The sequence below is a fragment of the Lissotriton helveticus genome, chromosome 7, assembly GCF_964261635.1.
Source record: "Lissotriton helveticus chromosome 7, aLisHel1.1, whole genome shotgun sequence".
In the NCBI taxonomy this organism is placed as follows: Eukaryota; Metazoa; Chordata; class Amphibia; order Caudata; family Salamandridae; genus Lissotriton; species Lissotriton helveticus.
Genome location: NC_136068.1, coordinates 69,787,411 through 69,800,399, shown reverse-complemented (window position 1 = coordinate 69,800,399; position 12,989 = coordinate 69,787,411). Strand labels below are relative to the sequence as shown.

At 40.0% G+C, this 12,989-nt stretch overlaps 1 protein-coding gene and 1 long non-coding RNA gene across 3 annotated transcripts in view; one reads left to right on the top strand and one right to left on the bottom strand.

Annotated features, from left to right (window-relative positions):
- Nucleotides 1-11,070, bottom strand: part of LOC144768081 (uncharacterized) — a 224,814-nt gene extending 213,744 nt beyond the window's left edge. The window contains exons 1-3 of the mRNA XM_078651467.1: nucleotides 10,830-11,070; nucleotides 3,237-3,355; nucleotides 2,816-3,010 (exon numbers count right to left, since the gene is read on the bottom strand). Of these exons, the coding sequence (XP_078507593.1) occupies nucleotides 2,816-3,010; nucleotides 3,237-3,332 (291 nt within the window). The 5' untranslated portion in view covers nucleotides 3,333-3,355; nucleotides 10,830-11,070. The remainder of the gene's footprint in view (nucleotides 1-2,815; nucleotides 3,011-3,236; nucleotides 3,356-10,829) is intronic.
- Nucleotides 7,491-8,857, top strand: LOC144766614 (uncharacterized). 2 transcript variants are annotated; one of them, XR_013597860.1, is made up of 6 exons: nucleotides 7,491-7,550; nucleotides 7,634-7,740; nucleotides 7,833-7,912; nucleotides 7,999-8,058; nucleotides 8,158-8,258; nucleotides 8,620-8,857. It is a non-coding gene; the product is annotated as an uncharacterized LOC144766614 (long non-coding RNA). The 2 variants fall into 2 exon arrangements; XR_013597859.1 differs by having other exon boundaries at nucleotides 7,497-7,740.
- Nucleotides 11,071-12,989: the final 1,919 nt, after the last annotated feature.

Sequence of the window (12,989 nt, the reverse complement as noted above, 5' to 3'; positions counted from 1 at the left end):
GGCTCCCTATGCAGCAGAGGATTAAATTCAAGGTGCTTTGCCGTGCATTTAAAATCCTCAAGGGTACTTCCCCATAAATTCTGGAGAATCTGCTGATTCCTTACGTCCCCTCCCGCACTCTTAGATCTTTAGGCAAGAACCTAGCAGTGGTCCCGCGTTTTAAACTGAGCAGAGTTGGTGGCCGCTCCTTTCGAGTTCTGGCGGCGAGTTGGTGGAATTCTCTTCCTCTGCAAATCCAGGCCATTGACGAGCTCTTTCAGTTTAGAAGGGCCATTAAGACCTTCTTCTTTGTTTAGTCCCTCCGAGGTGTCTCCTTTCCTTTCTGCCTTTTTGTAGTGCTGTGTTGTGTTTACCTTTTCAATGCGCCAGGACGCCCCTTTGCTGGGGCAGCTGTGCGCGGTATAAATAAAAATAACATAACAAAAATAACATAACAGTTGCTCCTGGCTGGCCTTTTTGTAACTGATCTGTGTGAGCAAACTGCCTATACTGCCCTGTTCTGTGTGGTAAGCAACATTGGCAAGACGTTTTCACCAAATAAATCACAAAAACAATTAACTTTGTAAATCGAACTGGTATGGAATATCAACCCAACAGCACATCCATCTCCACATAGGTTCACTCTTTGCAACACAACTACAGAACATATTAGAGACACTGCCCTGGCAGTGTCTTGTACACACCATGGTACCAAACCCCCTATTTGTGTCTAAGCACTGGCACCGCAACTGCAAGTACAAATCTAGATATATGTATACTTCACTCTACCCCAACACAAAAACACACCTCAACTGGTATGTTGAACACTGTCCAGCACTAAAGTCTTACAGCTGTGATCTTAACAGCACATCTGTATCCACATATACCACTACTTCACCATACACATGCATAACACATAAGACACCTCATCCTGGTACTTACCCTGGGTCCACCCAAGGGCTTAGCTATCAGCAGTGCAGTGTGTGCAGTAGCACTGGTTTTCAGGGGCGCAAAGGGGCCCAGTCCTTTCTATTTTTATCTAAACAGGTTTATATTATGCTCGTGCAATAACCAAGGCACAGTGAAACAGTACAGTTGAAGATCGTAGCGCAAAAGATAATCCACTTCCAGTACAGAACCAAGGCTTTATTAGTGACAAGAATCACAGGAAATCAACATTGCGCATTATAACCATCAAACAACAAAGAAATACCAAAGGGCCCAGTCCAACCCTAATGTAGCTATCTTTTATCTCCCAGGGCGGGGGACAGGGTCCCATATTCTTTGCTAGTATTAGGACCATGCGCAACGTTGTTACGCCCCAGCAGCCAACATTGCACCAAATCCATAGAACTGGCTGAGAAAGGCCTCTACGGTAGGAAATGATGGTCCAGGTATAAATGTACCCAACACCAACAAAATACATACAACACTCTCCTTAGCAACATTATGTACACAACAAAGTACAAAACCTAAGTAGTTGCCCAGACGATGTCCCATGAACAGCACATTAGCTCTTATCAACATTCGTATTAGACCATCTCTTTAAAAAATAGTTTAAACATACCACATCGATACTCGTCGTGTTACTCGGCATTAATGCCATACAGTAGACTAAAGTTACCCCTTAACAAAACAATCACCCTCGGTCATGCAATGAAGAACCGGGCACCCTGCAGGTATCCATGCACCTAATGCAATAGGAAAATTCTGACAGGACCTGACAATTACCAGCTAGTCACAACTGCACTATCACTGCACAACACATTGGACAAATACTGCTTTCTCTAACTAACCCAAACAACCATACATTACTGGACGCTGGTCAAAGAGTTCTAGAACTGAAGAGCGCCGACATTCACAAATGACAAAATTAATTGTCAGACATACTAAATATTAACTCAGACCACTAATTTGAGTAATTGGAGAAAATGTGTATCTTCAGATCAATTTTGAAATATTGATAGTCTTGAACAATACTAGAAATGTTGTCAAACATAAGTAATTATAGTCTGACAAGGAGGGCACCTTAATGTAGCACTGAATCATTAGATAATAAAACATTAAGAAGTTTATATGGAAAGCAACAAACAAATAGTTGGCTTTTTGACATTTGGGAAACAGTAGGTTAAATCATTAAAAACAGGAATCAATTTGATCTCATTGATGCAGTTAATATCTTAATTTGAAGCCAATACCTTTAATCATTCCGGAGACATACAAAGTTATTGCTTTGCTCAGAAGACCACAGACTCTTACCCCCTATCAAGCTTGCCATTAAAGGTGCTGTGGATTGCCTTCACTTTCTTTTCCAAAGGAGCCCTAGAAATAAATTTCCTGAGTAAGGAAGGGGACACCTGCAGGCAATGTTAAACTTTTTCTCCCTGGTCGCAATATTGTGATGCTTCACAACACCAAAATGCACCCTCCAAAAGTGAGGTTGAGCTCACCCAGTATTGTCAATCGTACCTGACGAGGACTCAATGATGAAGCATGCTACACTGAAAAATGTGGTACGCATCCATCAAAAAACAGGAGTATTCTGCTTCAAAGTAGGATAAAAGATAGTGTAGGAGGCGTCCTTCCTTTTGGTATTTAATGCTGATTCCCTGGGAACTGTGGCACTCTTCCTCATAAACTTTCTTCACTCTTTCTTTTTTGATTATGGCATTTTAGAATACATAGAAATGTGGTCCTCCTGGGGTCACTCCTACAACCACATCTCTCACAGCAAGTTCTTTAATGGCACTCCCCGAACCGCCAAACATCTTTCACTTTGTAGCAGAACATGACTGAGTTGAAGATCAAAGGAGATTCTGCATTGCCAGCACCATACCTTAGCTTGGAGCTTTTCCACCAGCACTGCCTGCCGTTGTTGAGCCTCTCTGGAACTCTGGAGCTGCTTCCAGTGTGATATCTGGGTTTCTGCCAAATGGCGCTGTAGGGCCTGCAGCTGATGCCACTCTGCCTCGACCCCCAACCTTTGCTGCGATGGCAAGGGAACCGTAGCTTGATTATCACCACCCGCCAGCTGTGGAGGAAAATGAAATGGGGCAATGCAAATAAAATGTCATATGTTTGCCCTGTGTCCATATCACTGGTACATGGCATAACAGGGTCCAGGTTCGCTAGCACATTTTGTAACATGTTTGCTACCACACTGACAGAGTGACACGGTCACGCAGCACAGGGACATGCCAAGACAGGGCCAGACACTGAAGCATACAAAAGAGAAAAATATTCAGAACCAGGATTACCCGCATCATGTCCATTTCCTGGTAGATTGGATAAGTATCATCCAGAAGCTCCTTGGTGCTTCCCAGCACTTCCTCCAGGGAGAGCACAGGATCCATCTCCAAGTGAGGTCGGGGAACAGCTGAAAACAAGCAGGTGATTACAATGTTTAGGATCTTTACGATAATCCGGTCTAAAAAGCAAGAGCCTATAAAATCTATGTAACTCTATAGTTTCTAGTATTTAGGGGGCACCAAAAATCTGAAATTAAATGTATTTTTTAATGTTGAAGTCCAACTCCTGTTTTCCTTATAGAGCATCAGCCTCTCACTTAGTTTAAACTGTAAAAATGTTCACATAAAAGGGAACATGATACAGAAATGCAATGTAAACAGAAATCAACCTTGCATTGCTCCTCATTCAAACATGTATTATGTGTTTTTCCCACACACTAGAACGGACTCAAGCAGCTAAGATAGTGATCTCCAACCACATTAATGAATTTTTGACCCAGTAGATAAAGCGCCAAATGATTCCCAAAATCTTAAGTGTTGCTAAATATTTATATGATGGTCTATGCCCTTGCACCAACCGAAAATGACATAACAATCCTAGGACTCCCTTTAATGCCTATAGCGGTGATACCCACCTCTACATAGATCTTATCAAAAAAGCTTTCAGCACCAGTATCCTTACCGCCGAACCACATCCAGTCCTAGGCCAAGGAAAAAATGCTCTGTGAGACACTTGCAAAAGCGCAGATCTCTAACCTCCAGCTCCCCAAAGTATTTACTAACAGGAGTTCTTCGGACCCTAACCTTTCATTATTAAAAAAGTTCCATTCACAGACTCATAACAGTCAAAGAGTAAACCTGAACTACTTCTAATTCTTCAAACACCGAATAATCTCCATCATCTCTTACAGTGAGTTCATCATAAATTGCACCAAGAATGTGAATCCAAATACCAGAACCAACACCCAGATGACGATTCCCTTAAAATTTTAAAACCTGCAACATCCTACAAGAAGGCACAAAGGGCAACCTTCTTACGAAGGTCTCTAGATAGCCTTCAGGAGACAGGTGATTTAATACGCCACGTTAAAGTGAGTTAGAATAGCCTAGCTGGAAAATGATTGGGTTGTGCAAGGGGTGAAAGACAGGATGTGCCAGAGCTGGCAGAGCAAGGTTGGTGGTCTGCTCTATTCCCAGTGTGGGTTTTGAGAGTCTATTTTGAGTCAAGTGTGACTTTCTGATCACCTATTATGTTAGGATGGAGGCAGACTGACTTGGGAAGAGAGGACATGATTTGTATGGTGCCTTTAGGACAGAATTTCAGTTTTTATACCTTCAAGTTTCAGGAAGCTCATGCCTTTTACTAACCTGCTACGAAAAAGACGGATTTCTAGTGCCTTGATTCTGATTTTGCTAGCTGAGGAATAGCACAGTTTTGTGAACTCAGAAGTCGGAATGTTAGTGACTGCCACCTATGATTTTCAGTAGCAGGCAGAGAAGCATTCGCAACAGGAGGAAAATTGTGGGTACCTACAAGATCAGGTAGGACATTGACAAGAAGGGAGCCTGGTTTAAGCAATGTAGACAGGCTTGAGAGGAAGGAAAGAAACAAGAGAACAGACTAGTTTTAACTCCTGCTGCCACAGAAATAGCAGAGTTGATTTGTGTTGCTTACACAATCCAAAGGATCTTGACAGGCGTATTTCACCTTTGTGAGCTACTTCAAAGGTTCAGTATTTTTTGACCTGGCATTGGGTAACAGCAATCTTCTTCAGGGTCTCAGATGCATAGGGAATGTAGCTGATGGGTTTGTAGGTTTTTTTAAGATTGACTGCGGTTTTCTTATAATAAGTAATAACTTGTTTTGTACAGTGCTTCATACGTTTTTTCATTTTCGAAACATTCTAAAATAACAGGTTCCACAATTTAACAATACTTGAATAGTGGGTCACAATGGCTTTCATGGGCGAGGCTGCAATTGTCCTTCCTTTGACAGTAGGAACGACTACACTTTCTGAACTGTCCACGTTCATAGGCTCAATTAACTACATCAATGAGCAGCAACTTGTGTGAGAGGAAATTGTGAAACCTACAGAATACCAGTGGTGGGCATTGCAGGGATATGTCTTTGCCTAGCATGAGTGAAGATCCCAAGGAAAGAGTCTGACTCATTTTCAAGAAGTAGGGTTTTTTATGAAAAACACCAGAACCCCAGAGGCGAAGGGCTGATAGTTCAACTCTTTTAGGAAGCAGGAGTTCAAATCCGAACAGTAGCCTTCTAGGACTTAGTGGTTAGTCCCTGTCGGGTCTCTGGCTTGAGCATTTATCAAGATGTTAGGCATGGACCTCCTTGTACAGAGCTCAGGCTTTCTCCCACAATATTTTCATTGCTTATTGACCCTTCCAATAAGTCACATATTTCACAGTTACGTTAAACCCATGTATGTATCATCGGCCTTGAGAAATCTACTTTCATCAGGGTGAGCGGTTTTATGGCCTACTGGCCCGTTCTAACGAGCTGACAAACAACAGATGTTCTGTTCAACCACAAAGTGAATGAGAAATAACGATGTGTTTAAATCTTGTTTGTATCTTGTCACATTTTCTCTGCATTCAGAGACAGAGGTCAAAAGACAGTTTGTCTTCTTACATTTACTTTTCTTTCTCCAATGGAGAAATTTGAGGATTTGGTAAAGTGAATTGTCTGACAATTGTGCTGTGCAAAGCGTGTGTAATGAAAGGCTGTAAGATGTAAGGCTTTTTTTCTAACACAACCTTTAAATAGCTAATACGTGAACTGTACAAACATTTCAAAATAAAGTTTAAAAGTTATCAAAGCACATTTTGTAATTGTGTGATTACAAAAAAGGATTTTTACAAGATGAAAACAAATCAGAACACTTTACTTGGTGATGTGCAAATGATAAACAAAAACTCCTTTTCCTGAACTTTACAACCAATTTCTATTACTTTGTCCCATAAAGAGACGTTTCACAGGTGGGAGAAGGGGTCTCGTCTATGCGTAGGTTACCAAATTTACAAGCTTTTTAAGTGTCAGACCAGGTTCAACATAAATGTATTTCCGAACACAAATTTCTTTAAAAAAGTTCGCTTTCATTTATTAAAAAAATATTTTTAAAAAAAACAACAATACATTGTGTGATTAACATTATATATCTTGTACTACACAAATCAATTACAAATATTATTTGACTTAGTTTAAAAACTTGGATTTCTAAACTTTGCTTATCGGCATAGTTCAAAAAAAATTTCACTGCAACATATTTTATAAAAACAGAGAACAATCAAACTGTTGACGCGGCGTTTCGGTGCCAAAGACAATCTTGCACCTTCTTCAGGACTTGTTCATTACAATGATATCTAAAAAAAGACATGTTACAATAGATTCCATTAGATTCTGTTTTAGTCTGACATTTGCACATTGAAAGTTTTACATTTTTATTACTTTTCCCCTACCATTTGGTAACCCCGCTAGACCTCGATGCAAGAGATTCACATATTTGCACACATTTAAATACTTTTTTAGATGTAAATATGGATAATGCCTTTAGTTTAAAAATGGCGGCCGTAATAAACATGAGTGGCCCAAGGGGTGTAACCGGGACCCGTAGTACCAAGGGAGATTCCGAAACAGTGGCATACAGTAAGCTAGGTAAAACCCCTAAATATAATCAAGAGGGAATAGCCGAAAAGATATGATCGAAGTGGGGTTTGTTCGACCACTATTAAGTAATAATACTAGTGATCCTTTGAGAAAATATAAGAACAGGGTTAATAATACTCCGAGAAGATTTTAAGATAAAAGAACACACGGACGAAGATACAAACAATATATCTGAATAATAAAGTAGAAGTCAAGGACAACCCACGAAAAACCCATGATAAAAACCCAATTTAACATGGCCGCCGTGTTTACAACGAACACCGAGGTCCAATTTCGACTAGTACAAATGACCAATATTATCGAATTCTCGATAAATTGCAAATGTCAGCTAAATAATACTTTGAAAAGGTCTATTATGATAGAAGAAAAGGCGGATGATGAACAAAATAGAATGTCCACACATAAGGTACAAGTTAAAGACAACACAAAGGGGAAAACCCACTACAAAATGGCCGCTGTGTTTACTATGAGCACTGAGGTTCAGACTCACGGTGCAGATAATGAGGCCAGGTGCGAGTAATTATCCAATTAAGGGGGTATAAACTAGTGATCTCAAAGGGAGAGTCATTCACAGAAAACGCATGAAGAGGGAGGACGACATGCAGATCAGCTACCACAAACAAATAAGGAAAATTTAGGTAGATGAATTTTGAGAAAGAGGCAACAGGCACAGAATATGGCCCCACTAGTGATATGTATATTGTTTAACATCTCTCCACAGTTGGCAGTAGATTGACAATACTCCAAAATAGTGATCCCTGATTTTATATTTAACAAAAGAAAAGGAGGAAATCAACCCATGAGTAGACCACTACTTATTAAATGAAGGTAAGATTGCCCTGAAAAAATGAATTGAGCAGCATGCATTAGGCTTAAAATAATAAAAATCTTGAAGTCTAAATTTTAAAATTGCTTTATAGAGAAGAACGATAAAAGAGCAGCAAGTGGTAGCTCCCAGAGGCGTCCCCCAAACTTCCCATGACATCATAAGTAAGGACCGGTAAGGCCCAATTTTAAGATAAACCGGTAGAGATAGCCTACTTTGAATCTGGTGAATGCATTATAAAACATTTCTTTCTCACATAGGACTGAAAATGGTCCCTATTAATCAACTTTAAATGAAACCTAGTGAATCAAACATCAAAGGTAAATCTACCATTTAAAAAATTGGGGAAGAAAAAGCTTAGCAAATATACTCTAAATTCAGGGAATATAAAAATGGGGTCCCTGTTTGATTCTTCCTAGTATACAGAAGAGAAAACAACAAACATCTTCTGCCTATACAACTGGAGACTACTTGCTCCTAAAACTGAAAAGGGTGTGCCAGGAAGAAAATAGAAACCTGGGTAAGAACATAGTGTTCTCTGTGGGTAGAGCTTTGTGACCAAGAGGGGATAGAGGTTTGGACTGCCGCCCCCCCCCTGTTTTTGTAAATCAATTGCAGCCCACTATAATCGTGTCTCATCAAGCAAGTTGAGGACTAATCATCCTGGTGATAAGTGGAAAAGTTGCTAGGTTTGTCTTTTATGAGTAATGCTAAAGTGTAGGACCTTAGTATAACTGGGGATTGAAGTAAAGTTCTCCCAATAAGGTCTAGCGGGGTTACCAAATGGTAGGGGAAAAGTAATAAAAATGTAAAACATTCAATGTGCAAATGTCAGACTAAAACAGGATCTAATGGAATCTATTGTAACATGTCTTTTTTAGATATCATTGTAATGAACAAGTCCTAAAGAAGGTGCAAGATTGTCTTTGGCACCGAAACGCCGCGTCGACAGTTTGTTTGTTCTCTGTTTTATAAAATATGTAGCAGTTTTTATAAAATATGTTCAAAAAATTTTTGGGGGGGGAACTATGCCGATAAGCAAAGTTTAGAAATCCAAGTTTTTAAACTAAGTCAAATAATATTTGTAATTGATTTGTGTAGTACAAGATGTATAATGTAAATGAGACAATGTATTGTTGTTTTAAAAAAAAAAAAATTAATAAATGAAAGAAAACTTTTTTAAAGAAATTTGTGTTTGGAAATACATTCATGTTGAACCTGGTCAGACACTTAAAAAGCTTGTAAATTTGGTAACCTACGCATAGACGAGACCCCTTCTCCCACCTGTGAAACGTCTCTTTATGGGACAAAGTAATAGAAATTGGTTGTAAAGTTCAGGAAAATGAGTTTTTGCTTTTCATGATTGTTGACCCAATCCTTTTTCCTGATAAAAAGGGTAACTCCCTCTCTATCACAAGATGTGCAAATGATAAAAATTTTTGCAGAAACCCATTTTCCAAACATTGTTTATGCACTATATCGTTTAATCAGTAAAACTACATGTTATTGGGAAGGTTTGTGGTCATTTCAATAGGAAATGTGCTATCTGTAAATGACATACACCACCACATCATGCTTTAGCAATGTATTTATTAAACGTGAGTTTTTAAACATGAACTGAGAAATATTTCTCCCCCTCCCTGATGATAATGCTATTAGTGAACTAGGAGGCAAGTCAGAGGTCATGTGTACCCCATATGCGGGCCAGATTTGTGTCATACATGGAGCAAATGCTTAGTCTATTAAATTTAAAAAAAATAGGTTTTTTGTACAGCAGATATGCTGAACCCGCATATATGAAGGTGCTCTCATATGTGAAAATAAAGAAAAAGGCAGCTCCATAAAATAAAAGATTTACCTACAATCAAACAATCTGAGACTGAACTTACCATTCGAGTACATGACAGGTTGAGTAGATTATTCAAGTTACTAGACCTGCAGGTCTAGTAAAAATCATATGGACATACATGGAACCTCGTATTCACGGGAGCTGTCAACAAGAATAGGCTATAGCGGGCTAAAGGCTGTTTTTCAAGAGGCCGTTTTACTTGAGACATTTGAAAGACTGGGGGCTTTTGCACCGTATTGAACACAGTGTACTAATTTAGGCAATGAAATAGCTGAACACAAACCATTGTCTTATAGTGGAAAAGGGGAGTGAGAAGATCTTAATCCAGTTACTGACTTGCACAACATGCGACCAGGAAACATGGGTTTAGGAATCCTGGTTGCTCTACTCGATCAAAATGTATCCTGTAACGCAAATTACTTCATTAGATTATTTCACCTTTTGACTGAATGTCAAATCTAAGAGCATCATTTAGTGACTTAGTTCAGCATGTGCACTGTATAAAAACCTCACTCTTGTATGACATAATAACGGTCACTGGAATTATGCGATTCAGCGGGCTGCAGCAATTTATGCAAAATTATGGATTTGCTGCACAATCCATCATCCGTTTCATAGGCTACCGATTTTAACAAAAGAAATGTTTTTTGCTCATATGGATCAAAAGTTACTTAGTAATTAGGTGAAAACTTAGCCCAGACAGTGTTAACGTGAAAAAAGACAACATTGGAAAATAATAGCATCACACAATGTGCCGCAATAAGACGCATACTTTGCCTTTTCTTGTCGCACAATTTAGTCAGTCTGAGTACAACTTGGTAGCATAATTCCAGTGGCCCTGGGTATAGTAACTAAAATGTCCTTCTCCGTGTAATTACAATATTGGAGATACATATCTAAAGCCCATGGCAATCTAACAGTTCTTGCTTCACCCATGGCAGTGTCGTCAGGACACTGAAGATGGGGAATTCATAACTGTTTCTAAGTTCATGTTTTTATAAGGCGTGAATGTGGTAATATAAACTACTGTAACAAGGTGAAACACAGGCATTCTAGAAATACCGTGTTTATTTATTTGATTTGAAAAGTTTTATATAGTTTGGTCTGAGAGTGTCTTTAGTGTATATGTTGTTTGCTTAACCCTGCCTCCCGTCCCTTCCAACGCTGTCCCCTTTCAGCCCACTCGACATGCCCCTGCCACCCTTGCAGACATCCCTTGACCACAGACTGGGCATGACTTACCCCCAGGCTGCCATTCATTCTACCTGCGGCGACGCTGTCTCAAGGATGGGCACAGGACCGAAGGGGTCAAGGGTGGGGGAGGCGAGTTCCCATCAGGAGGAGAGCACATGTCCATATAATCAGCTGTGGCAGCTTTTTAACTCCTTTCCGGACCCGACCTCTCCATCCCAGGCAGCTGTGTTCATGTACCACAACAGCACTCTGCCATCACTCCAACTGGCGCCATGGACAACCAGCAGCTGGCGCCGTTAACACAGACGAAGGACTACGAGGAGCTCGCGCCGTTAACACAGACGAAGGACTACGAAGAGCTCGCGCCGCTAACACAGAAGGAGGACTAACCGCAGCTGGGGCCGCGAAGAGAGAAGAGGGACTGTTATGAGCGGGTGCCACCAACAGAGAAAAGGGACCAACCAAAAAAACTTCAAAACAGGTATCTGGTTGTGTTTATTTATGGTGGTTTTAATGGACTTCGATCTAAATAAACATAACTTTTGACTTGAAAAACTTGCCAAGGAGAGTCAAACAGAATGCTCTAGTAATTTCATGTCCGGGCCAGAGGCGAGGATTTAGTATTATCTTCCTTAACTGTGTCAGCAGCTGTTGAGAAAAGTAACAGAGTGACTGCACAGTCCACTAATTAACAGTCTCTATTCATCTGAATCCTATTATTGTCCTCTCCTTCTATTCCTTTTCTGCTCAGTGAGACGATGATCCTATGACAGAAGCGGCTAGGGGGAGGATTATGCATATATTTCTTTTTCTTTATTCTATATAGCAGTCATTACCAAGTACATTCCATTAATAATAAAACAACTGCATTTTTCAATAAATACAGTGAAATTAAATAATAACAAAACAACCATGTGTTTCACCAATCGCAGGAGTCAGTCCACTTTATAGTCCTCTATCCATTTAAACTGTTTATAACGAAACTTTTAGTACGCATGAAATCACAACGTGGTCATTACAACAACCGTGTTGTGATTCCGCATACCATTACTCCGCAAGTCGGAACAACGACTTGCGGGGAGGGGGGGGAGGTGTTGGATTTAAAATCCAACACCTTCCCTAGTGTCCGCACAGACTGGAGTTGGAATATAAAATTATACTATTCCATCATCCAGTTCCCCCCCTCCGTAAGTTGTTGTTCCGACTTGCGGAGTAATGGTATGCGGAATCACAACGCAGTCGTTGTAACAACCGCGTTGTGATTCCCTGCGTACTAAAAGACTGCAGAATAAGGAGGCATATTCGTCCTCTTTCTTCACTGGTAGGAGGAACTTAAGTCCACCCGTAGCCTTTCTCTTCTGTATTTTTTGTGCATAATGTAGATCACCTCCATCTCTTTAATACAATTAAGACTTTCCTTCATAAATGACTAGGAAAATATGCATTTTATGTCAAGACTGGAGGCTCCTATTATGCTTTTTCAAAGCAAATCAACAACAGAAGATGCAGTGTGAACAGGTTTGCAAAAGAACGCGCAAAATACATTATCATTAGACCAATCCGCTGATCTCAGAAAGTCCTCAAGGTGGGAACCAGCCCAGAAGGCTTTTGAAGCCATAGCCCCTCTTGAAGAATGAGCACCAACAATAGAGGTATCAATGCCAGCGAAGAGCATGACCCATCTGACAAAGAGAGCCAGGATTAGGGGAAGAAACAGGTTAGTTGGGTTTTCTGAAAGAAATCAGGAGTTGGGAATGAGAGGGCGTACTGAGATCAAGCGTTTTTTGTTCATATACTTCGAGGCACCGTCCAACACATAGTTTAGGATGACCAGGAAACTAAGGATAAAACACTGTAGCTAAATTTGTTTTTGTATGATTATGAACAGAAAAAAGAACTCCTGTTGGAGTAAATTGTCGAGAAGTAACATCCAATCCTTTAATGTCAGAAAGGCATTAGATAGAAATAAGCCAAAGAAGCATTTTAAGTTTAGCCGACATCATCTTAAGAGAGAGATCAGAGGTATTAGGCCATGAAATGAGCTATCTCAAAATCACATTTACATCCCAAAGATTGCTGTATTTTGTTACCAGAGGATTGCAAAATGTTACTCCCTAAAGAGACGACAGATAAGAGGATGCTCTCCAACCAGTTTTCCACAGATAAAAGGATGATTTGAAGAAATTGCTGATCTGTATAAGTTAGTTT